The sequence below is a fragment of the Papio anubis genome, chromosome 2 (genome assembly GCF_008728515.1).
Source record: "Papio anubis isolate 15944 chromosome 2, Panubis1.0, whole genome shotgun sequence".
In the NCBI taxonomy this organism is placed as follows: Eukaryota; Metazoa; Chordata; class Mammalia; order Primates; family Cercopithecidae; genus Papio; species Papio anubis.
In genome coordinates this window covers 47,545,085-47,567,446 of record NC_044977.1, presented here as the reverse complement: position 1 = coordinate 47,567,446, position 22,362 = coordinate 47,545,085, and the positions used below count along the sequence as shown (strand labels likewise).

Here is a 22,362-nt window from a genome sequence, read left to right as displayed (position 1 = left end):
CTTCCTCAACAGCTGAGACCACAGGTGCGTACCACCACACCTGCCTCATTAAGAAAAAAAAAATTGTAGAGACGGGGTATCACCCTATTGCCCAGACTGGAAACCAACTATTCTTGTTACCTCTTTAGAGAGCTCTTTGAGATTATCCTATTGGAAGTAGCCTCCCATCCCCGCTCTCCTCTGTCACAGCATCCTGCTGTGGAGTCTTCTGGTGTCACCAGTTGGAACAACCTGCTTAGTTGCTTACATGTTAATAAACCCTCTCCCTCACTTGAAGGTAAACTCTGTGAGGGCTGTTGCTTCCTGCTGTATCCTCAAGGCCTAGAGGAATGTCCAGCTCATAGAAAGCACTTCATAAACATTTTTGAATGAATGGACAAATGTGTCTATAGCTCAGGCGTTGGGTCCAGGTAGAAGTTATGTGTGTGTTTGGGATTCCCTGATGAGGGGTGGTAGCTGAAAGCAGGGGCTGGGAAGTGCATGGGCTCAGGGAAAGTACCTAGAATGAAAAAGGAAGTGAGCCGAAGTCAGAATGTGGGGAAATGCTGAATGGTCAAGGGTGAGCCACAGGAAACATTAGTGAGAGAGCTGGAGAAGCCACCGTCAGGGACCAGGCACACCCCCGAAGCCAGGGAGCAGCCTTTGCCAGTGGCCTCCTCATTCTCCACTCTTCTTTCTTCCTTTCTGACAGAGCTCCATTTAGATTTTGGGAAGAGGTGTGCTCAGGTAAAAGCCTTTTCACACTCCCATCCTGCTTTGCCATTAGCAAGGGGTATGTGACCCAGTTCTGGACAGTGAGATGTAAGTGGGCATCACTGGTTGGGTTTCCTAGAAAGCCTCTTAGAGGGGACAGTCTTTGCTGGCCAGGATCTTCAGCATTTAGCCAATGGCTCTTTCTCTGTCCTTATTTTTCCTGCCTGGGATGTGGAAGTGAAGCCTGGAGGTGCAGCAGCCATCCTTGAATCACGAGAACCAAAGCTGTATGCTAAGGGTGAGGGAGCATGAGACACAATCCCCTACTTGCTGAAGCTACTATGTGTCTTGTTTTTTGTTACTTGAAGTCAAAAGCATTCCTAACTGACACCCTAAGTGAGCTGAGAGTTTCCCGATAGGGTTGGTGGTCAGTGGTGGTAAATGTTGCACAGAAATCCTATAAGCTTGCAAGATGTCTGGAGAATTTGGCTCTTGAGAAGTCAATTTTACCTTTTTTAAAAAAAAAATTTCTGGTAAAATATATATAAAATCTTTTAAGCTATGGTTAAGTGTACAATTCAGTGGTATTAAGTACATCCAAGATGTTGTGAAACCATCATCACTATCTATTTCCATAACTTTTTTATTATCTCAAAAACAAAATCTGTACTTATTGATAATAACTTATCACCTCTCCCAACTCCTGTTAACCTCTATTCTACTTTCTGTCTCTATGAATTTGCCTATTACAGGTATTTCATATAAGTAGAATCATACATATTTGTTTATACCTATGTGTCCTTTTGTGTCTGGCTTATTTCACTTATCATAATGTTTTCAATGTTCATCCGTATTGTAACATGTGCCAAAAGAACTTCATCCTCTTCCTCTTTCTTTTGAGATGGAGTCTTGCTCTGTTGGCCAGGCTGGAGTGCAGTGATACAGTCTCAGCTCACTGCAACTTTTGCCTCCCAGGTTCAAGCAATTCTCCTGCCTCAGCCTCCCGAGTAGCTGGCATACAGTTGTTCATAGTATTTTTAGTAGAGACGGGGTTTCGCCATGCTGGCAAGGCTGGTCTCGAACCCCTGAACTTGTGATCCACTGGCCTTGGCCTCCCAGAGTGCTGGGATTACAGGCGTGAGCCACCGTGCCTGGCCTAATAATGTCATCCTTGTTATGGATGAATAATATTCCATTGCATGTGCAGTTCACATTTTGTTTGTCATTCATCCACTGATGAACACGTGGGTTGTTTCCACCCTTTGGGAATTGTGAATATTGCTGATATGAACATGGGTACAGAAGAATCTGTTTGAGTTCCTGTTTTCAATTCTTTTAAACATTGAAATAGTAGAGGAATTGTTGGGTCATATGGTAAATCTACGATTAACTTTTTGAGGAATCAAGACATTTTCCACAGCAGCTGCACCATTTTACATTCCCACCAGCACTGCACAAGGGTTCCAATTTCCCCATATCCTTACCAACACTTGTTGTTTTCCATTTTAAAATTATAGCCATCTTGGGGGGTATGAAATAGTATCTCACTGTGGTTAGTATCTTCATTTCCCTGATAACTAATGATGTTAAACATCGTTTCATGTGTTTATTAGCCATTTGTGTGTCTTCTCTGGAAAATTGTCTGTCACGTCCTTTATCCATTTTTAAATTGGACTGTTCGGTTTTTTGTTTTGAGTTGTGGGAGTTCTTTATATATTCTAAATATTAAACCCTCATGGGATATATGATTTGCAAATATTTTCTCCCATTCTGTGAGTTGTCTTTTTAATCTTTTAAGTGTCCTTTGATACACAAAATTTTAAATTTTGATGAAGTCCAACATATTTAGTTTTTCTTTTGTTACATGGTCCTTCGGTGCCATAGTTAAGAAACCATTGCCATGACACAAGGTCACGAAGATTTGCTCCTTCATTTCCATCTAAGAGTTTTGTAGTATAAGCTCCTAAATTTAGGGCTTTAAAAAATCCATTCTCAAGTTAACTTTTATACACTGTGTAACATAAGGCTCCAGCTTCATTCTTTTGCATCCAGTTATCCAATTTTTCTGCCAGCATTTGTTGAAGAGACTCTGCTTTCCTTGTTGAATGGTCCTGACACCCTTGTCAGAAATCAGTAGGTCATATATGTGAGGGTTTATTTCTGGACTCTCAATTCTATTCACTGGTCTACATATCTATCTTTATGCCAGTACCACACTGTTTTGATTAATATTGCTTGTATCAAGTTTTGAAATCACAAATTATGAATACCCCACCTTTGTTCTTTTTCAGGATTATTTTGGCTATTTGGGGTTCCTTGAAATTTCGTATGAATTTTAGGATGAATTTTTCTGTTTTTGCAGAAACATGCCATTTGCATTCCAGTAGAAATGTGTTGGTTCTGCAGACCACTGTGGATAGTATTGTCATCTTAACAATATTAAGTCTTCTAATCTATGAATCCAGAACGTCTATTTATTTAAGCCTTCTGTAAATTCCTTCAACAGTGATTTGCTTCCACCTCCTTTGATGTACAAGTCTTGCACTTCCTTAGTTAAATTTATTCCTATTTTACTCTTTTTGATACTGTTGTAAATGGAATTTTTAAAATTTCTTTTTTTAGTGTTGTTTTTTGCTAGTGCATAGAAATACGATTGATTTTTATGTCAATTTTGCATCCTGCAACTTTGCTCAGTTTGTTTATTAGTTCTAAAAGGGTTTTTTGTTGTTGTTTGTTTGTTTGTTTTAGAGACAGAGTATCACCTTCTCGCCTAGGCTGGAGTGCAGTGGCACAATCATAGCTCACTGCAGCCTTGAACTCCTGGGCTCAGGTGATTCTCCTGCCTTGGCCTCCCAAAGCTCTCAGATTGCAGATGAGAACCACTGCTCTTGGCCTCTAACAGTATTTTTTGGATGGATTCTTTAGGGTTTTCCACATATAGGATTATGCCATTTAAGACAGAAGTAGTTTTACCTCTTCCTTTCCAATTTGGATGACCTTTAATTAATTTTCTTGCCTAATTGCTCTGTGTAGAACTTCCAGTACCATCTTGAGTAGAAGTGGCAAAAGTGGACATCCTTGCTTGTTCTTGATAGGGGGGAAATTTTAGTTTTGCTTGTGTTTTGTTGTTGTTGTTTTGTTTTGTTTTTAGCAGAGGTTTACTAGGCAGAAGTGAAGAAAAAGAAAAACAGGCCAGGCGCGGTGGCTTGCGCCTGTAATCCCAGCACTTTGGAAGGCCAAGGCAGGCGGATCACGAGGTCAGGAGATCAAGACCTTCCTGGCTAACACAATGAAACCCCGTCTCTACTAAAATTACAAAAAATTAGCCGGGCTCGGTGGCGGGCGCCTGTAGTCCCAGCTACTCGGGAGGCTGAGGCAGGAGAATGGCATGAACCCGGGAGGCGGAGCTTGCAGTGAGCCAAGATCGCGCCACTGCACTCCAGCCTGGGCGACAGAGCGAGACTCTGTCTCAAACAAACAAAAAAACAGAGAAACAGCTCTCTCTACAGAGAGGGGTCTCCGAGTGGAAAGAACCAGTGGGTGGTGGATGCACAGGATTTTATAGTCAGGTTTGAGGAGGTGTGCCTGATTTATATGCGGAACTGTCATACACAAAGGGCATAAGAGATGGCCGGGCGCGGTGGCTCAAGCCTGTAATCCCAGCACTTGGGGAGGCCCTGACGGGCGGATCATGAGGTCAGGAGATCGAGACCATCCTGGCTAACACGGTGAAACTCTGTCTCTACTAAAAAATACAAAAAACTAGCCAGGCGAGGTGGCGGGCGCCTGTAGTCCCAGCTACTCAGGAGGCTGAGGCAGGAGAATGGCGTAAACCCGGGAGGCGGAGCTTGCAGTGAGCTGAGATCCGGCCACTGCACTCCAGCCTGGGCGACAAAGCGAGACTCCGTCTCAAAAAAAAAAAAAAAACAAAGAGATATGGCGGTCACAGATAGGAAAGGAAGAAATTACCGTAGGAAAGTTGGAGACCCCGTTGCCGACACTCCATGGTGTTCAGAGGCCGGGGTCAGTCCAAAAGCCTTTGGATAACACCGTGGAGTAGCCCCGCCAGAAATCCTCAGTTGCTCCAAAACCTCCTCCAGCCTCATGCCACAGCTAAGTCCTCCATGATAGGAAGCTGATTCAAACACAGCCAATATGTTGTGTGTGTAACATATTGCCCAACAACCCATGTGTACTGGGGGATTCTCCATGTTCTCCCCAGCAAGCCTGTCCCCCAAGTCTTGTAAGGCTGGCAGCCACGCTAATCGTTTTTAAATGGCTGAAGGGGGCCCAGTATTTGGTTTGATTTAATTCTAAAATGGAGGCTGAGAGCCTTGAAATGAAAGGACAGAGTTGGAGTCTGCTACTCTACTCACTGTTTCCATGAATGTTGTACATTGGTATCCCAGACAAGGTCCCCAATATGAAGCAGCTACGTTGTCTGGGGTATGTACCCTGGGATTTGTTGTCTTGTGCCAGGAAAATTTAGGACATGGACATACACAAAGAATTTAGGAGCAGAGGTTTAATAGGCAGAAGAGAAAAGAAAGAGAAATAGCTCTTTTTGTATAGAGAGAAGTGTCTCAGAGCGGAAAGGACCCGGTCTCTTACCATTAAGATGTTAGCTGTGGGTTTTTCATAAAGAAGTTTGTATCATTTGAGACTGGGCACGGTGGCTCACGCCTGTAATCCCAGCACTTTGGGAAGCCTAGGCGGGCAGATCACCTGAGGTCAGGAGTTTGAGACCAGCCTGGCAAACATGGTGAAACCCCGTCTCTACTAAAAATACAAAAATTAGCTGGGCATGGTGGCAGGTGCCTGTAATCCCAGCTACTTGGGAGGCTGAGGCAGGAAAATCACTTGAACCCGGGAAGCGGAGGTTGCAGTGAGCCCAGATCAGGCCACTATCCTCCAGTCTGGGCAAAAGAGCGAGCCTCTGTCTCAAAAAAATATAAATAAATGCAAATAAAAATAAAAAAATTTTTAATTATATGGGTACATAGTAGATACATACATTTATGGACTACATGAGATATTTTGACACAGGCACACAATGTATAATAATCACATCAGGGTAAATAAGGTATTCATCATCTCAAACATACATCATGTATTTGTGTTACAAACAACCCAATTATACACTTTTAGTTATTTTTAAATGTACAATAAATTATTGTTGACTATAGTCAGGCTGCCGTGCTATCAAACACTAGATCTTATTCATTCTAACTATAGTTTTGTACCCATTAACCATTTCCACTTCCCATCCCCACTCCCTTCCCAGCCTCTTGCAACCATTATTGTACTCCCTATATCCATGAGTTCAATTCTTTTAATTTTTAGCGTTGACAAATGAGTGAGAACATACAAAATTTGTCTTTCTGTGCCTGGCTTATTACACTTAACATCATGACCTCCAGTTATATCCATGTTGTTGCAAGTGACAGGATCTCATTCTTTTTTATTTTCTTTATCCATTCACCTGTTAATGGACATTTAGGATGCTTCTAAATTGTGGCTATTGTGAATAGTGCTGCAGTAAACATGGGAGTACAGATGTCTCTTCGATATGCTGATTCCTTTTTCTCCAGATCATCACCAGCATTTTTTATTGCCTGCTTTTGGATGAAAGCCGTTTTAACTGGAGTGAGATTATACTCATTGTACTTTTGATTTGCATCTCTCTGATGATCAGTGATGGTGAGCACCTTTTCATAAACCTACGTGCCATTTATATGTCTTCTTTTGAGAAACACCTATTCCGATCTTCTGCCTGTTTTTTTTTTTTTTTAAATTGGGTTACCAAAGTTTTTCCTATTGAGTTGTTTGAGCTCCTTATATATTCTGGTTATTAATCCCTTGTCAGGTGAATAGTTTGCAAATATTTTCTCCCATTCTGTGGGTTGTCTCTTCACTTTGTTGAGTGTTTCTCTGTTGTGCAGAGGCTTTTTAACTTTATATAATCTCATTTGTCCATTTTTGTTTTGGTTGTCTGTGTTTATGGATATTACTCAAGAAATCTTTGCCCAGACGGATGTCCTGGAGAGTTTCTCCAATGTTTTCTTTCAGTGGTTTCATAGTTTGAGGTCATAGATTTAAGTATTTAATCCATTTTGATTTGATTTTTGTATATGGAGAGAGATAGGGGTCTAGTTTCATTTTCCCTTATATGGATATCCAGTGTTCCTAGCACCATTTATTGAAGAGGCTGTCCTTTCACCACTATATGTTCTTGGCCCTTCTAATGAGTTCATTGTGAATGTATGGATTTGTTTCTGGGTTCTCTATTTTATTCCATTAGACTATGTTTTTGTTTTTGTTTTTAATGCCAGAGACATGCTGTTTTGGTTACTATAGCTTTGTGGCAAAATTTGAAGTCAGGTTATGTGATTGCTACAGTTTTGTTCTTTTTGCTCAGGATGGCTTTGGCTATCCTGAATCTTTCGTGGTTGCATATAGATTTTAGGATTTTTTTTTCTATTTCTGTGAAGAATATCATTGGCATTTTTATAGGGATTGCACTGAATCTGTAGATTGCTTTGGGTAGTATGGACATTTTAACAATATTGATTTTTTCAATTCATAAACATGGACTCTCTTTCATTTTCTGTAGCCTCTTCAACTTCCTGCATGTTTTATAGTTTTCATTGTAGAGATCTCTCACTTCTTTGGTTGTTTATTCTTAGTATTTTATTGTATTTGTAGATATTGCAAATGGGATTGTTTTTCTGATTTCTTTTTCAGATTGTTCACAGTTGGCATATAGAAATGCTACTGATTTTTGCATGTTTACTTTGTACCTACAACTTTATTGAATTTATCACTTTTAACAGTTTGTGTGTGTGTGTGTGTGTGTGTGCGTGTGTAATCTTCAGGTTTTTGTAAATATAAGATCTGCAAAGAAGAATAATTTGGCTTCTTTCTTTCCGGTTTGAATGTCTTTTATTTCTTCATGTTGTCTGTTTGCTCTAGCTAGGACTTCCAATACTATGTTGAATAATAGTAGTAAAGGGACATCCTTGTCTTGTTCCGGATTATAGGGGAGAGTCTTTCAGTTTTCCCCCATTCAGTATGACACTAGCCGTGGGTCTGTTGCATATGGCTTGTACTGTGTTGAGGTAGGTTCCTTCTGTGACAAGTTTTTTGAGGGCTTTTATCATAACAGGATATTGAATTTTATCAAATGCTTTTTCAGCATCAATTGAAATGACCATACGGCTTTTGTCCTTCATTTTATTGATATGATGGATCACACTGGTTGATTTGCATATGTTGAAACATCCTTGCATCCCTATGATAAATCCCACTTTGTGATGATGAATGATCTTTTTAATGTGTTGTTGAATTCACATTGCTAATTTTTTTTGAGGACTTTTGCAGTAATGTTCATCAGGGATATTAGCCTGTAGTTTTCTTTTTGTTTTTTGATATGTCTTTATCTGATTTGGGTATCAGGGTAACACTGACCTCATAAAATAAATTTGGAAGTATTCCCTCCTCTATTTTGGGGGGTAGTTTGAGGAGGATTCATATTAGTTCTTCTTTAAATGTTTGGTAAAATTCAGCAGTAAAGCCATTGGGTCTCAGGTCTTTCCTTGCTGGGAGACTTTTTATTACAGCTTCAATCTTGTTACTTGTTATTGGTCTATTCAGGTTTTGGATTCCTTCATGGTTCAATCTTGATGGGTTGTATATGTCATGAACTTATCTATTCTTCTAGGTTTTCCAATTTATTGACATATAGTTGTTCATAGTAGTTGCTCATGATCCTTTGAATTTCTGTGGCATCAGTTGTAATATTTCCCTTTTCATCTGTGATTTCATTCATTTGGGTCTTCTCTGTTTTTTTCTTAGTCTGACTAAAGATTTGTTGATATTATCTTTTCAGATAACCAACTCTTCATTTCATTGCTTTTTTGTATTTTTTATTTCAATTTTAATTACTTCTGCTCTGATCTTTTCTTTTACTAATTTTGGATTTGGTTTGTTCTTGCTTTTCTAGTTATTTAAGATGCATCATTAAGTTGTTTATTTAAAGTGTTTCAATTTTTTTCATGTGGGCACTTACTGTTTTGTGACTTAACATGTGTTCTATCCTTAAGAATGATCCATGTGCTGAGGAGAATAATATGTATTCTGCAGCCATTGGAAGAAATGTTCTGTAAATATCTATTAAGTCCATTTGGTCTATAGCAGTTTAAGTCCCATGTTTCCTTATTCATGATCTTTTGGTCTAATACTATTTGCTTTCTATATGTGGTGCTCGAATGTTGGATACATATATATTTATATATGCATTGTTATATCCTCTTGCTGAATTGGTCCCTTTATCATTATATAATGATCTTCTTCTTTGTCTCCTTAAAAAGTTGTTGTCTTGAAATCTATTTTTTCTGCTATAAGTGTAGCTACTTCTGCTCTTTTTTGGTTTTCATTTGCATGGAACATATTTTCCATCTGTGTGTGTCTTTATAGGTGAAATACGTTTCTTATAAGCAATAGATCATTGGTTTTTTTTTTGACAGGGTCTCACTCTGTCACCCAGGCTGGAGTACAGTGGCATGATTATTGCTCACTGCAGTCTTGACCTTCCAGGGTCAAGTGCTCCTCCCACCTGAGCCTCCCAAGTGACTGGGACCACAGGTGCATGCCACCATGCCTGGCAAATTTTGTATTTTTTGTAGAGATGGGGTTTCGCCATGCTGTGCAGGCTGGTCTCAAACTCCTGGGCTCAAGCAATCCACCCACATTGGCTTCCCAAAGTGCTGGGATTACAGGCATGAGCCACCACACCTGGCAGGTCTTGTTTTTTCAATCCATTCAGCCACTGTGTGTCTTTTTATTGGAAAGTTTAGTCCATTTACATTCACTATTATTACTGATAAGTAAGGGCTCACTACGGTCATTTTGTTATTTGTTTTCTGATTATTTGTGGGCTTCTCTTCCTTCCTTTTTTCCTTCCTTCCTGTTTTTCTTTTTGTGATGGTGATTTTCTCTGGTGGTATCTTAAATTTCTTGCTTTTTCTTTTTTGTGCGTGTGTTGTAGGTTTTTAAATTTGTGGTTACCATGAAGCTTGCAAATAACATCTGCGTAGTTTATTTTCAACTAATGACAACTTAACAACTAATGCCAAAAAAAAAAAGAACAAAGAGAAAACTAATTAAAAATTCTGCAGTTTAACTTCATCCCCCTGCTTTTTAACTTTTTGTTGTTTCTATTATATATATCTTATTATACTGTCATGTCTTGAAAAGTTATTGTGGTTATTGTTTTTGATAGGTTCATCTTTTATTCTTTCTTCTTAAGATATGAATAGTTTACACACCGCAATTACAGTGCTACACTGCTCTGTGTTTATCTGTGTACTTACTATTACCAGTGAGTTTCTCACCTTCAGGTGATTTCTTATTGCTCATTAACATCCTTTTCTTTCAGACTGAAGAGTTCACGTTAGCATTTTTTGTAGGACAAGTCTGGTGTTGACGAAATCCCTTAGCTCTTGTTTGTCTAAGGAAGTCTTTATTTCTCTTTTATGTTTGAAGTATATTTTTGCTGGATATGCTATCCTACTATAAAAGGTTTTTTTTTCTTCAGCACTTTATTTATTTATTTACTTATTTTGAGATGGATTCTTGCTCTGCAGTCCAGGCTGGAGTTCTGTGGCGCAATCTTGGCTTACTACAACATCCACCTTCTGGGTTCAAGCGATTCTCCTGCTTCAGCCTCCTAAGTAGCTGGGACTATAGGTAGTAGCATGCCACCACACCTGGCTAATTTTTGTTCTTTTAATAGATATGAGGTTTCGCCCTGTTTGCCAGGCTGGTCTTGAACTCCTGACCTCAAATGATCCACCCGCCTCGGCCTCCCAAAGTGCTGGGATTACAGGCATGAGCCACCACGCCCAGCCTTCCTTTAGCACTTTAAATATGTCATGCCACTCTTTCCAGGCCTGTAAGGTTCCCACTGAGAAGTCTGCTGCCAGATATATTGGAGCTCCTTTGTATGTTATTTGTTTCTTTTCTCTTGCTGCTTTTAGGAGCCTTTCTTTATTATTGACTTTTGCAAGTTTGATTATTAAATGTCTAGATATAGTCTTATTTGGGTTATATCTGGTGTTCTATAACCTTCTTATACTTGAATATTAATTTTTTTCTCTAGGTTTGGAAAGTTCTATTTATTATCCCTTTGAATAAACTTTCTACCATGATCTCTCTTTCTATCTTCTTTTAAGGTGAATAACTCTTATATTTACCCTTTTGAGGCTATTTTCTAGATTTAGTAGACATGCTTCATTCTTTTTTTTTTAAATTTTTCCCCTCTTTGCATTTTATTTTCCTTTTCTTCTTCTTCTTCTTCTTCTTTTTTTTTCTCTCTCTCTCTTTTTTTTTTTTAGGCAAAGTTTCTCACCCAGGCTGGAGTGCAATGGTACAATCACAGCTCACTGCAGCCTTGACCTCCCAGGCTCAATTGATTCTCTCACTTCAGCCTCCCAAGTAGCTGGGACTACAGACATGTGCAACCACACCCAGCTAATTTATTGTTATTTTAATTTTTTTGTAGAGATGGGGTTTCACCATGTTGCCCAGGCTGGTCTCGAACTTCTGGCCTCAATTGATCTTGGCCTCTCAAAGTGTTGGGATTATAGGCATGAGCCACCATGCCTGGCCACCTCTGTGTATTTGCAAATAACCTGTCCTTTTTTTTTTTTTTTTCCAACAGAGTTTCACTCTTATTGTCCAGGCTGGAGTGCAGTGGCATGATCTCTGCTTACTACAACCTCCGCCTCCCAGGTTCTGGTGATTCTCCTGCCTCAGCCTCCTGAGTAGCTGGATTACAGGCTCCTACCACTGCACCTGGGTAACATTTGTGTTTTTAGTAGAGATGGGCTTTCACTATGTTGGCCAGGCTGGTCTCAAACTCCTGACCTCAAGTGATCTGCCTACCTCAGCCTCCCAAAGTGCTGGGATAACAGGCGTGAGCCGCCACGCCTGGCCAAAGAGATTGTTTTCAAGCTCACTAATGCTTCTGCTTGATCAGTTCTGTTGTGGACTGATACATTCTTCGTATATCAACTGAATTTTTCAGCGCCAGAAGTTCTGTTTGATTCTTTTTAATTATTTCAATCTCTTTGTTAAATTTATCTGATAGGATTATGAATTCCTTCTCTGCATTATCTTAAATTTCATTGAGCTTCCTCAAAAGAGTTATTTTGAATTATCTATCTGAAAGGTCACACATCTCTGTCACTTCAGGATTGATCACTGGTACCTTATTTCATTTGTTTGGTGAGGTCATGTTTTCCTGGATAGCCTTGATGATGTGGATATTTGCCAAAATCTGGGCATTGAAGAGTTAGGTATTTATTATAGTCTTTGCAGTCTGAGCTTGTTTGTACCCATCCTTCTTGGGAAGGCTTGCCAAGCATTCAAAGGGAATTGAGTGTTGTAACCTGTCTTTGGTCACTGCAGCTGTATCTGCACTAGGGGGCACCCCAAGCCCAATAATGCTGTGACTTTCAGCTGCACAGAGGTACTGCCTTGGTGGTCTTGGGTAAGATCTGGGAGAATTCCCTGGATTACCAGACAGAGACTCTTGTTCTCTTCCCTTACTTTCCCAGGAACAGAGTCTCTCTGATAGGCTGCCTGAAGCTGGGGGAGAGATGATACAAGCACTTCTGTGGCAACACCACTGGGACTTTGTTGGGTCAGACCCAAACCCAGCACAATACTGTGTCTCACCCAAGGACAATGGTGACCACTGCCTGGCTACTGCCAATGTTCACTCATGGCCTGAAAGCTCTAAAATCAGCATCTGGTGAATCTAGCCAGGCTTGTGTCCTTCCCTCAGAGTGATAAGCTCATCCCCCAGCCCACAGCAAGTCCAGAAATGCCAACCAGGAGCTGGGGCCTGGGGTCAGAAACCTTAGGAATCCATTTGGTGCTCTATTCTCCTGCAGCTGAGCTGGTGCCCAAACCGCAACACAAGTCCTTCCCACTCTTCCCTCCCTTTTCCTCATACTGAAGAACTCTCCTTGTGGTCACCAGCAACCCAGGCCCATGGCAAGAACTGCCTGGCTACCGCTGATGCTCACTCAAGATCCAAGGGCACTTCACCTTGTGTTGAATACTGCCGGGCCTGGGTTTCTCCCTTCAGGGCAGTACGCTCCCCTCCGGCCCGAGGCAAGGCCAATAATGTCATCCAGGAGCTAAGGCCTGGAATTGGGAACCCCAAAAGACCACTTGGTCCTCTACACCACTGTGGCTGAGGTGGTATCCAAATTGCAAGACAAAGTCCCTTTTACTCTTTCCTCTCCTTTCTTCAAACAGAAGGGGTTTCTTTCTGTGGCCATCACAACTGGGAATATCCTGGGTCACCTGAAGCCAACATGGCACTGGGTCTTACCCAAGGCTCATGGTAAATACTGCCTGGCTACCACTGATGTTTATTCAAGGCCCAAGCCCTCTACTTAGCAGATGAGGAATCCTGCCAGGTCTGGGTTTTTCCCCTTCAAGACGGTGCATTCCCTTTTGTCCCGGGGTGTGTCTAGAAATGTTGTCTGGGAACTAGAGGCTGAAATAGGGGCCTCAGGACACTACCTGGTTCCCCATTCTACTGTGGCTAAGCTAGTATCCAAGTTGCAAGACAGAGTCCCCTTTACTCTCGTCTCTGCTCTCCTCAAGCAGAAGGAAGGAGTCTCTCTGGGAGCTGCAAGCTGCGCTGCTTGGCTTTGCAGGAGTGGTGATGCAAGCACTCTCTTGACTGCCCTGGCTATTGTCTTGCTAGGTCACATGCACCCCACATTTACTGGCTCCAAGCCTAGCAGAGCACCAAGATTTGCCCAGGAATTGCAGTCCTTGTGGCCTAGACTGCCTTCCAAGTTTCTATAGAACCCCAGAGCACTTTAGCCTGCGGTGATAAGGCTGGCTGGAACTCAGGTTCTGACCACCAGGATGGATGATTCCCCTCTGGCTAAGGCTGGTCTAAATGCTGTCTGCATGGGTGCTGGTTGAATTCTGCTTTGTGTTGCTTTCTGCTGTGACAGGGCAGCACTGAGTTCCAGTACAAAGTCCCACAATCTCTCTGCCAAGTACATAGATTCTGTCTCTGTGCCATGAGACCGCAGGCAAGGGATGAGAGATGGGTAGTGCAGGTGAGTCAAGACTGTCTTTCCTACCCTCTTTAGTGCCTCTTTCTTTGATGTGATGTTAAAACCAGGGACTGTGACTGCTCACCTGATTTTTGGTTCTTATGGAGGTGCTTTCTTGTTCAGATAGTTTTTCAATTTGGTTTTCTGCTGGCAGCAGGTAGGGGCAATTGCTGGAGGCTTTATTTGGCCATCTTGCTCTGCCTCCCTCTCATAGGCAACTCCTAGTTGTTTTTTGAATCATGAAAGTATATTGGATTTTGTCAAATGTTTTTTTCTGAATCAACTGAGTTGATCATGTGGGGTTTTTTCCCTACATGATCTATTAATATGGCATATTAATTGTTCTATTAATATGGCATATTACATTGATTTTTGTATGTTAAACTACCTTTGTCTTTGTAGAATAAATCCCCCTGGTCATGGTGATAATCCTTTAATGCGCTGCTAAATTGGGTTTGCCAGAATTTTGTTGAGAATTGTTGCATCTACATTCATACAGGATCTTGATCTGTTTTGTTGTTGTTGTTGTTGTTGTTGATTTGTTTGTTTTACAGTGGTTTTTTTTGTTTATTTGTTTTGTTTTGTTTTTTGAGATGAAGTCTCCCTCTGTTGCCCAGGCTGGAGTGCAGTGGCGCAATATCGGCTCACTGCAACCTCTGCCTCCCAGGTTCAAGTGATGCTCTGCCTCAGCCTCCCGAGTAACTGGGGTTACAGGTGCCCACCAGTACGCCCGGATAGTTTTTGCATTTTTAGTAGAGATGGGGTCTCTAACTCCTGACCTCAGGTGATCCGCCCTCCTCGGCCTCCCAAAGTGCTGGGATTACAGGTGTGAACGACCACACCCACCCTGTTTTATAATGTTTTTATCTGGCTTTGTTATCAGGGCAGTGCTGGCCTTATAGAATGCATTAGAAAGTGTTCTCTTTAGTTTTTTGGAAGAGTTTGAGAAGGACTGGTGTCTTACTTTTTCACCCAAGCTAAAGTGCAGTGGTGTGATCATAGCTCACTACAGCCTCAAACTCCTGGGCCTGAGTGATCCTACTGCCTCAGCCTCCCAAGTAGCTAAGACTACAGGTGTGCAAAACCACGTCTGTAGAGATGGGGTCTTGCTGTTTCCCAACCTGGTCTTGAACTGCTGGCCTCAAACAATCCTCCCACATTACCCTCCCAAAGTGCTGGGGTTACAGGCATGAGCCATTGCTCTTGGCCTGGTGCTAGTTCTTTAAATGTTTGGTAGAAATCAGTAGTTAAGCCATTCAGCTCTAGGCTTTTCTTTATAGGGAGACTTTTGGTTACTGACTCAATCTCCTCACTTGATTACAGTAAGATTTTCTACTTTTTCTTGAGTCAGTTTTGGTAGTCTGTTCATAGTTTGTTTCAACAAATTTGTCTATTTCATCCAGATTATCCAATTTGTTTATAATTATTTATAGTATTCTTTTTTTTTTTTTTTTTTTTGAGACGGAGTCTCGCTCTGTCACCCAGGCTGGAGCGCAGTGGCCGGATCTCAGCTCACTGCAAGCTCCTCCTCTCGGGTTCACGCCATTCTCCTGCCTCAGCCTCCCGAGTAGCTGGGACTACAGGCACCCGCCACTTCGCCCGGCTAGTTTTTTGTATTTTTTAGTAGAGACGGGGTTTCACCGTGTTAGCCAGGATGGTCTCGATCTCCTGACCTCGTGATCCGCCCGTCTCAGCCTCCCAAAGTGCTGGGATTACAGGCTTGAGCCACCGCGCCCGGCTATAGTATTCTCTTATATTTCTTTTTATTTCTGTATAGTAAATAGTAATGTTCCTGCTGTAATTTCTGATTTTATAATTAGTCTTCTCTCTTGTTTTCTTAGTAAATCTAGCTAAAGATTTGTCAGTTTTGTTATTCTTTTCAAAGAACCAACTTTTAGTGTTTTTTTGTTTTCTCTGTTTTTCTGTTTCTCTATTTTGTCTCCATTCTAATCTTTTTTAAAAATTGTGGTAAAAGATACGTAGCATAAACGATATCATTTTAACCATTTTACGTGTACAGTTAGGCGGCATTAAGTACATTCACATTGTTGTGCAACCATCACTATCATCCATCTCCGGAACTTTTTCATCTTCCCAGATGGAAACCCTGCATCCATTGAATTAGCTCTCTATTTTTCCTTTCCCCAGCCCCTGGCAACCATCATTGTACTTTTTGTCTTTATGAATTTAACTACTTTAGGCACCTCATATAAGTGGAGTCATACTGTACTTGTCTTTTTGTGACTGGCTTATTTTACCTAACATGATGGCTCAATATTCATCTGTATTGTAACATGTGTCAGAATTTTCTTCTTTTTTAGTGCTTAATAATAGTCCATCATATGTATATACCATCTTTTAAAAATCAATTATCTGTCAATGGATGCTTAAATTGCTTCTGCCTCTTTCCTCCTGGGACTACTACTACTCTCTAATCTTTATTGTTTCTTTTCTTTTGCTGGTTTTGGATTTAGCTTGTTCTTTTTTGTTGTTGTTATTGTTTTGTTTTTCCTGGTCCCTGTAGGTGCACAGTTAGGTTATGAATTTGAGATCTTTCTTCTTATTATAGATGTTCATAGCTATACACTTCTCTCTTAACACTGCTTTTGCTGAATCCCATAAGTTTCGGTACATTGTGCTTTTGTTGTCATTCATCTCAAAGTATTTTCTGATTTCCCTTATGATTTCTTCTTTGACCTATTAATTGTTTAAGAACGTATTGTTTAATTTCCACATATTTGTGAATTTTCCTTCTGTTACTGATTTCAAGTTTTATTCCATTGTGACTGGAAAAGTATTATGTATGATTTCAATTTTTAACATTTATTAAAACTTGTTTTGTGGCACCCTGGACTTTTGAGATAGCAGATTCAAGGGAGCAGCAAGAGTAAAAGCTATGTTGCACCAGACTGAAGACTGGGAAGGGAAACGGGGGCACTTGGCAAGATGAGAACTGCACTAGGACAGAAATGCAAGTGATGACATTGGGAGGGGGAGGGAGGAGAAAGACTGCACATATCCTGTGGGAATGATCAGGGAGAATAGATGGAAATACAGGAAAAGGAAGGTAATGGGTGGAGCAAGGCCTTTGAGAGATGGAATGGGGCCCAGGTTGTTATCTGAGACCCAGATAGTAGAGATGCCTTGGCTAGAAGGAAGGTCATACCTGCCTTTGAGTCAGCATACAAGGAGAATTCAGCAGTGCTTGGCACACAGTAGAAGCTTAGGGTAGAGTCTGAGAGTTGTTTTCCAATCTATCTTCTCCTCTCTTTACATAGGAATTGAATTTTTAACTGGACACATATCCATCCAGTGTAAGACATCCAGTGTAAGACTACATTTCTCAGCCTCCTTTGCAGCTAGTTCTAGCCATTTGATTAAGTGCTGGCCCCTGGGATATGAGTAGAAATGATGGTGCAACTTCAATGTAAAGGTTAAAGGGAAGGAGCATGTCCTCTTCTTTCCCTTTTTTCCTTCTAGTTGGTGCAAATTCAGCCCTTTTGGGAGGAGTTTGAGCAGCTGTCTTGGACCACACGATAAATGGTGTGTGTGGGGAGTGGCAGAGCCACATCATAGAAGGACGATAGGCCCTTACTGATTGTAAAGCCAGCCCACCTGCTGGCATGCCTGCTTGGACTTTATGTGAGATAAAGTGACTTTTCTCTTGTTTGATCCACTGTTATTTTAGATCTCTCTGTTACTGCAGCTGAACTAATCTTTTAACCAATATAACATTTACTGCTGGGTGTGATGGCTCATGCCTGTAATCTCAGCATTTTGGGAGGTCAAGGCAGGAGGATTGCTTGAGTCCAGGAATTCAAGATCAGCCTAGCCAACACAGCAAGACCCCGTCTTTACAAAAAATAGAAAAAATTAGCTGGGTGTGGTGGTGCATGCCCAGCTACTTGGGAGGCTGAGATGGGAGGATCACTTGAAGCTCCCCAAAAAACTAATACATTTATTTATTTATTTATTTATTTATTTATTATTTTTAAAACAGGGTCTCACTCTGTCGCCAGTAGTGGTGCCACTCGGAGTGTAGTGGTGCCATCTCGGCTCACTGCAACCTCTGCCTTCTGGGTTCAAGCAATTCTTCTGCCTCAGCCTCCCGAGTAGCTGGGACTACAGGTGTGTGCTGCCATGCCTGGCTAATTTTTGTATTTTTAGTAGAGACAGGGTTTCACCATGTTGACCAGGCTGGTCTCGAACTCCTGACCTCAAGTGATCTGCCCGCTTTGGCCTCCCAAAGTGTTGGGATTACAGGCGTGAGCCACTGCACCCTGCCGAATAACACCATTTAATCATTACTTGGGTTGCTCCAGTTGAGGCTGGAGACCATGACTGTGCAGTGTTTCCAGGGCACCACTGGGTAACTGCATCCTGCCACACACAGAGCCCTCAGGAGGCAGCGGAGAAGGCAGAGGGAGGCTTGATCTGGGCTTGTGGGTTCAAAGGTCAGGTGTGATAGAAGTCAAGGTAAGGAAGGAGCAGAAGGGTCAGGAAACAAGTGATTGAGATAATCAAGCTTGGGCTGGAGAAACAGAGGTCAAAGGCCTGGAGGTGAAAGAGCAAAAGTCATGGGAGTAAGGGAATAAGAGGGTCATGGGAGTGAGGGAATGAGAGCTGGCAGGTCTAGGGTTGTCACAGCACAATTCTGGAATGTAGTAGTCCACACAATTACTTACATATGTGTCACTGCATTGATATGGATTTTCAGTACCCACAGATAGAAATCTAACTGAAACATCTTAAGCCCCAAAGTAAATGCCATGTTACACTACAAGTAACGCGAGGATGATGCAGGAATATAAAGGATTTCATCAGGAATCTGTTTCTGTCAGCTTTCCTTTCCTCTATCTTGGCTTCATTTTCAGGTACAGTCTCCCCATGAAGTAGCAAAGAAGACCAGCCTGCAGATCCATGACCTATGTTTTCTCTCCTGATATGTCCAGTAAATTGCCAGGACTGACTGTCATTGAACCAGCTGCTCACATTTCTGAGCCAATCACAGTGTCTGAGAGGATGGGATACTGATAGGTCAGGCCAGGGCCGTGTGTTTACCAGTGAAACAAACACGGGGTGTGGGGTCAGTTCGTCCAAATTACCTGGACTCAAAGTGGCAGAACGGTCATTTCCTGAAAGAAAATGGGAGTGATGGTGCGCAGAAGTGGGATGGACGCTGGTCAGGAATAACCCTGTCCACTGCAGCAGGCCTCACTTGCTGTTTATTGGACTTGTCTAGCTTGGATACTAGCCTGCCGCATTACTTTCTGTTGAAATGAAAGAAATCGTCTGACTTTGCAGCCAGGTCCAGCATCTTTGCACACTGGATCTGTGTCAGGCATTTGCTCAATTTGTGACCTTGGACAAATTCTGTCACCTCCTGGGGTCTCAGTTTCATCACCTATAAAATGAGAATGCTAGGCTAGATCAGTAACTTTTTTTTTTATTTTTTTGAGATGAGTCTCACTCTGTTGCCCAGGTTGGAGTGCAATGGCACAATCTTGGCTCACTGCAACCTCCACCTCCCGGGTTCAAGTGATTCTCGTGTCTCAGCCTCCTGAGTAGCTGGGGTTACAGGTTTCTGCTACCACGCCCAGGTAATTTTTGTATTTTTAGTAGAGATGGGGTTTTGCCATGTTGGCCGGGCTGGTTTCGAACTCCTGACCTCAGGTGATCCACCTGCCTCAGCCTCCCAAAGTGCTGGGATTATAGGCGTGGACCACTACATCTGGCCCATCAGTGATTTTTTAACTGTTCTTTAGCACTAAAAAAAAAAAAAAAAAAGAAGGAACAACTCTGGTGGAAGTGGGGGCATGGAGCTGGTATCCTACACTCTTAGCATTCCCTTTCCCCACCTGTACTGGCCACAGAAAGATTCCACAACTGCTGGGAATGTGGTTTGAAAACCACTAGACCAAGTAATCCAGGGGATATTCCTCTGTGCTCTAAAATCCTCATTCTCCCTTCCTCTTTTTGGGCTAGAAGGAAATCCTTCTCTTTGTGCCAAAAGATACAAAGATTAGGGCCAAAATAATAAGTGTAAAAAATGTTTTTTTCCCTAATTGGAAAATACACAAAGAAGTCAGTCCCATAGAATGCTTCACTTTGACTACTAGTTGGTGGAAAATTTTCCTTCTCCATACAGAAAAAGGAATTGCTTCTTATCTAAGAGTAATGACCAGGAACAAGTCAATGAGGGGCTAAGCAACTTTGTGGGGTGCTGTCTCTAGTGCTGATGAACCACATGCCACTAGTAACAACCTCAGCCTTCCAAGGCCGCCTGAGCCTCTGTTCTTTTGGGCCCTGAAAATGCCAGAAGATTCCATTCTCTGATGGAAATCATTACCAAGACCTACAAAAGCCATCGTATAAAATACATGCAGCAAAACTGATAAATTCAAGTGTATGTGTTTGTGTGTGGTCTAGAACATTAATTGAATTCATGAGAAGCCTTAATTGTGAGCTGTGTTTTAGGCTGTGTGCCAGGCACTTAGGTTAAAATGGTAAACAATCAAATGTGGTCTACACACTCAAAAGGCCTGCAGTTTACTGGGAGAGACAAACATTGACCCAGTAATTGCGCAAATCACTAGAAGCCTAGATTCAAAAGAAAAGAAAAAAAATATAGAAACCTAGATTCAAAACTTAGAATCAAGATGTACAAGGAAGTGTGATTTCAGATCTGTCTCAATTCTAATATAAACTCTCCTGCACTCTGGGCAAGTCCTTCCCTTCCTCTGGATGTTAGTATCTTCTTCTGTAAAAATGGTGTCATACCATATGCTTCTGAGGAAATCTCTCCCATTTGTCAGAATTCAGCCAAGGCAACATCACCTTCATGGTGCTTTCGCTGGCTCTCCAGGCTATTCCTGGGGCTTCTGCTCTGGTCTTCTTGCCACCTGGGTGTACCTGTCTCACCACATCTCATGTTACAAGTTTTCTAAGCAAGGAGTAAGCTCATCAAGACTTTTATCCCTGTATCCCCAGTGCATTGTGGTGTCTGGCTCGTGTTTGTTAAATGGATGGATGGATGGATGGCAAGTACAATTGTGGTGCAGGTTGTGCGAATATCATTATGAAACCTGAAGGGACAATTTGCTGGCTGATTGTCTCAGCTGAAATAATGGGACAGTATGAGCATTATTATATAGGTTTTGAAGCCTGAAGATTTCTAGTTCTGATTCTTTGTGGTGCTTTCTTGGGCGGATGGGCCTCTTTCTGCTTGTCTGTAGCTGCATTCGTAATTACACTACCTTACAGGGCTGTAGAGTTTTGAAAACTGCAAAATGTTATTTACAGTCAACTGAACTGAACTTAGCAGGAACCTTATCTCTCGGCGGAGGATAGAGATTAGAAGCAGGGGAAGACAATTCCACGGAAGGAGTGGTGGGTTGCGCTGGGCCTTTCCAGACGAGATGCAAAGGTCTGGGAGTCAGAAAACATTGGTTAGTAACCAATCTCAGTTTAAGCTCTGAACCTCAGTTCTTCTATTTCCAAAACGGAAATAATAACTTGAGCTTCGCGTAAGAGTATGACGTTCAAACGTGATAATGGACAGGACGGAAGGATTAGGAGTGGTACCCGCGGGCCACTACCTCGTGCAACGCCCCAGCCCGAAATCAAATCCGGGGCGTGGTCCCACTGTGCTACCGACCCCAGCCTGGGCAGGAAGCGCCGGCTGCGGGGGAAGCCAACCCAGAGACACAGCCGGAAGTGAGTGACTGGAGCTCCAGCAGCAGCCGCGATGGGCGCAGCCGTGAGCCTATGGAGAGCGGAGGCGTTCCCGCTTCCACCAATGGAAGGCCAACCTAGGCGGGCCTTTGCAAATTGCCCTAGTAACGGCCGCATGGTAACTCGGGCGCTGGGCGCACTGTCCTATCTGCTGGTTTTCCACGCTGGTTTTAGCTCCCGGCGTCCGCAAAATGAAGATTGAGGAGGTGAAGAGCACCACGAAAACGCAGCGCATCGCTTCCCACAGCCACGTGAAAGGGCTGGGGCTGGACGAGAGCGGCTTGGCCAAGCAGGCGGCCTCAGGGCTCGTCGGCCAGGAGAACGCGCGAGAGGTGTGGCCAGCGGACCAGGGAGTTGGGGGCTCCAAGCAGGGCTGCTGCGGAGAGAGAGCTGCTGAAGTCAGTGGCTCGGGGCGGGATGCGCGCGCCAGGGGTCTCCCGCCATAGTTGCCTCAGGGAAGTGAAAATAGGCCAGGGGCTCGGGGAGGGGCGCCGCCCTGGAGCTGGGTGAGGGGCCGCCCCAGGAAAACTAGTGACGACCCACTGGGGGCAGTTGACGGTTTGCTTCAACTCACGGACAAGTACTAATGGAAACCCACACAACCCCGTCCCCTTAATCCGTGCTGAGCTCTATTCGCGACACTTATTTCCCGGGATACAGCGGGAGATAAGATAGGAGGTTACATTTTAGTGTGGTGAGAGACGATAAACGTATACATCAATAAACAAAAGTAATTATCTTGGTGGGGTTAGTTACTGCAGAACTTTGTCGGCCACGGTAAGGAAAT

At 42.5% G+C, this 22,362-nt stretch overlaps 1 protein-coding gene across 2 annotated transcripts in view; it reads left to right on the top strand.

Moving 5' to 3' along the window:
• The first annotated feature begins 21,615 nt into the window (after window positions 1-21,615).
• RUVBL1 (RuvB like AAA ATPase 1) overlaps window positions 21,616-22,362 on the top strand; it is a 42,625-nt gene continuing 41,878 nt past the window's right edge. Inside the window, exon 1 of one of the 2 annotated variants that reach the window (XM_003906912.5) lies at window positions 21,616-21,907. In XM_003906912.5, coding sequence (XP_003906961.1) covers window positions 21,767-21,907 — 141 coding nt within the window. In that variant the 5' untranslated portion in view covers window positions 21,616-21,766. Of the gene's footprint in view, window positions 21,974-22,362 lie in introns of both variants that reach the window. The other variant, XM_009181373.4, reaches the window with a different exon arrangement.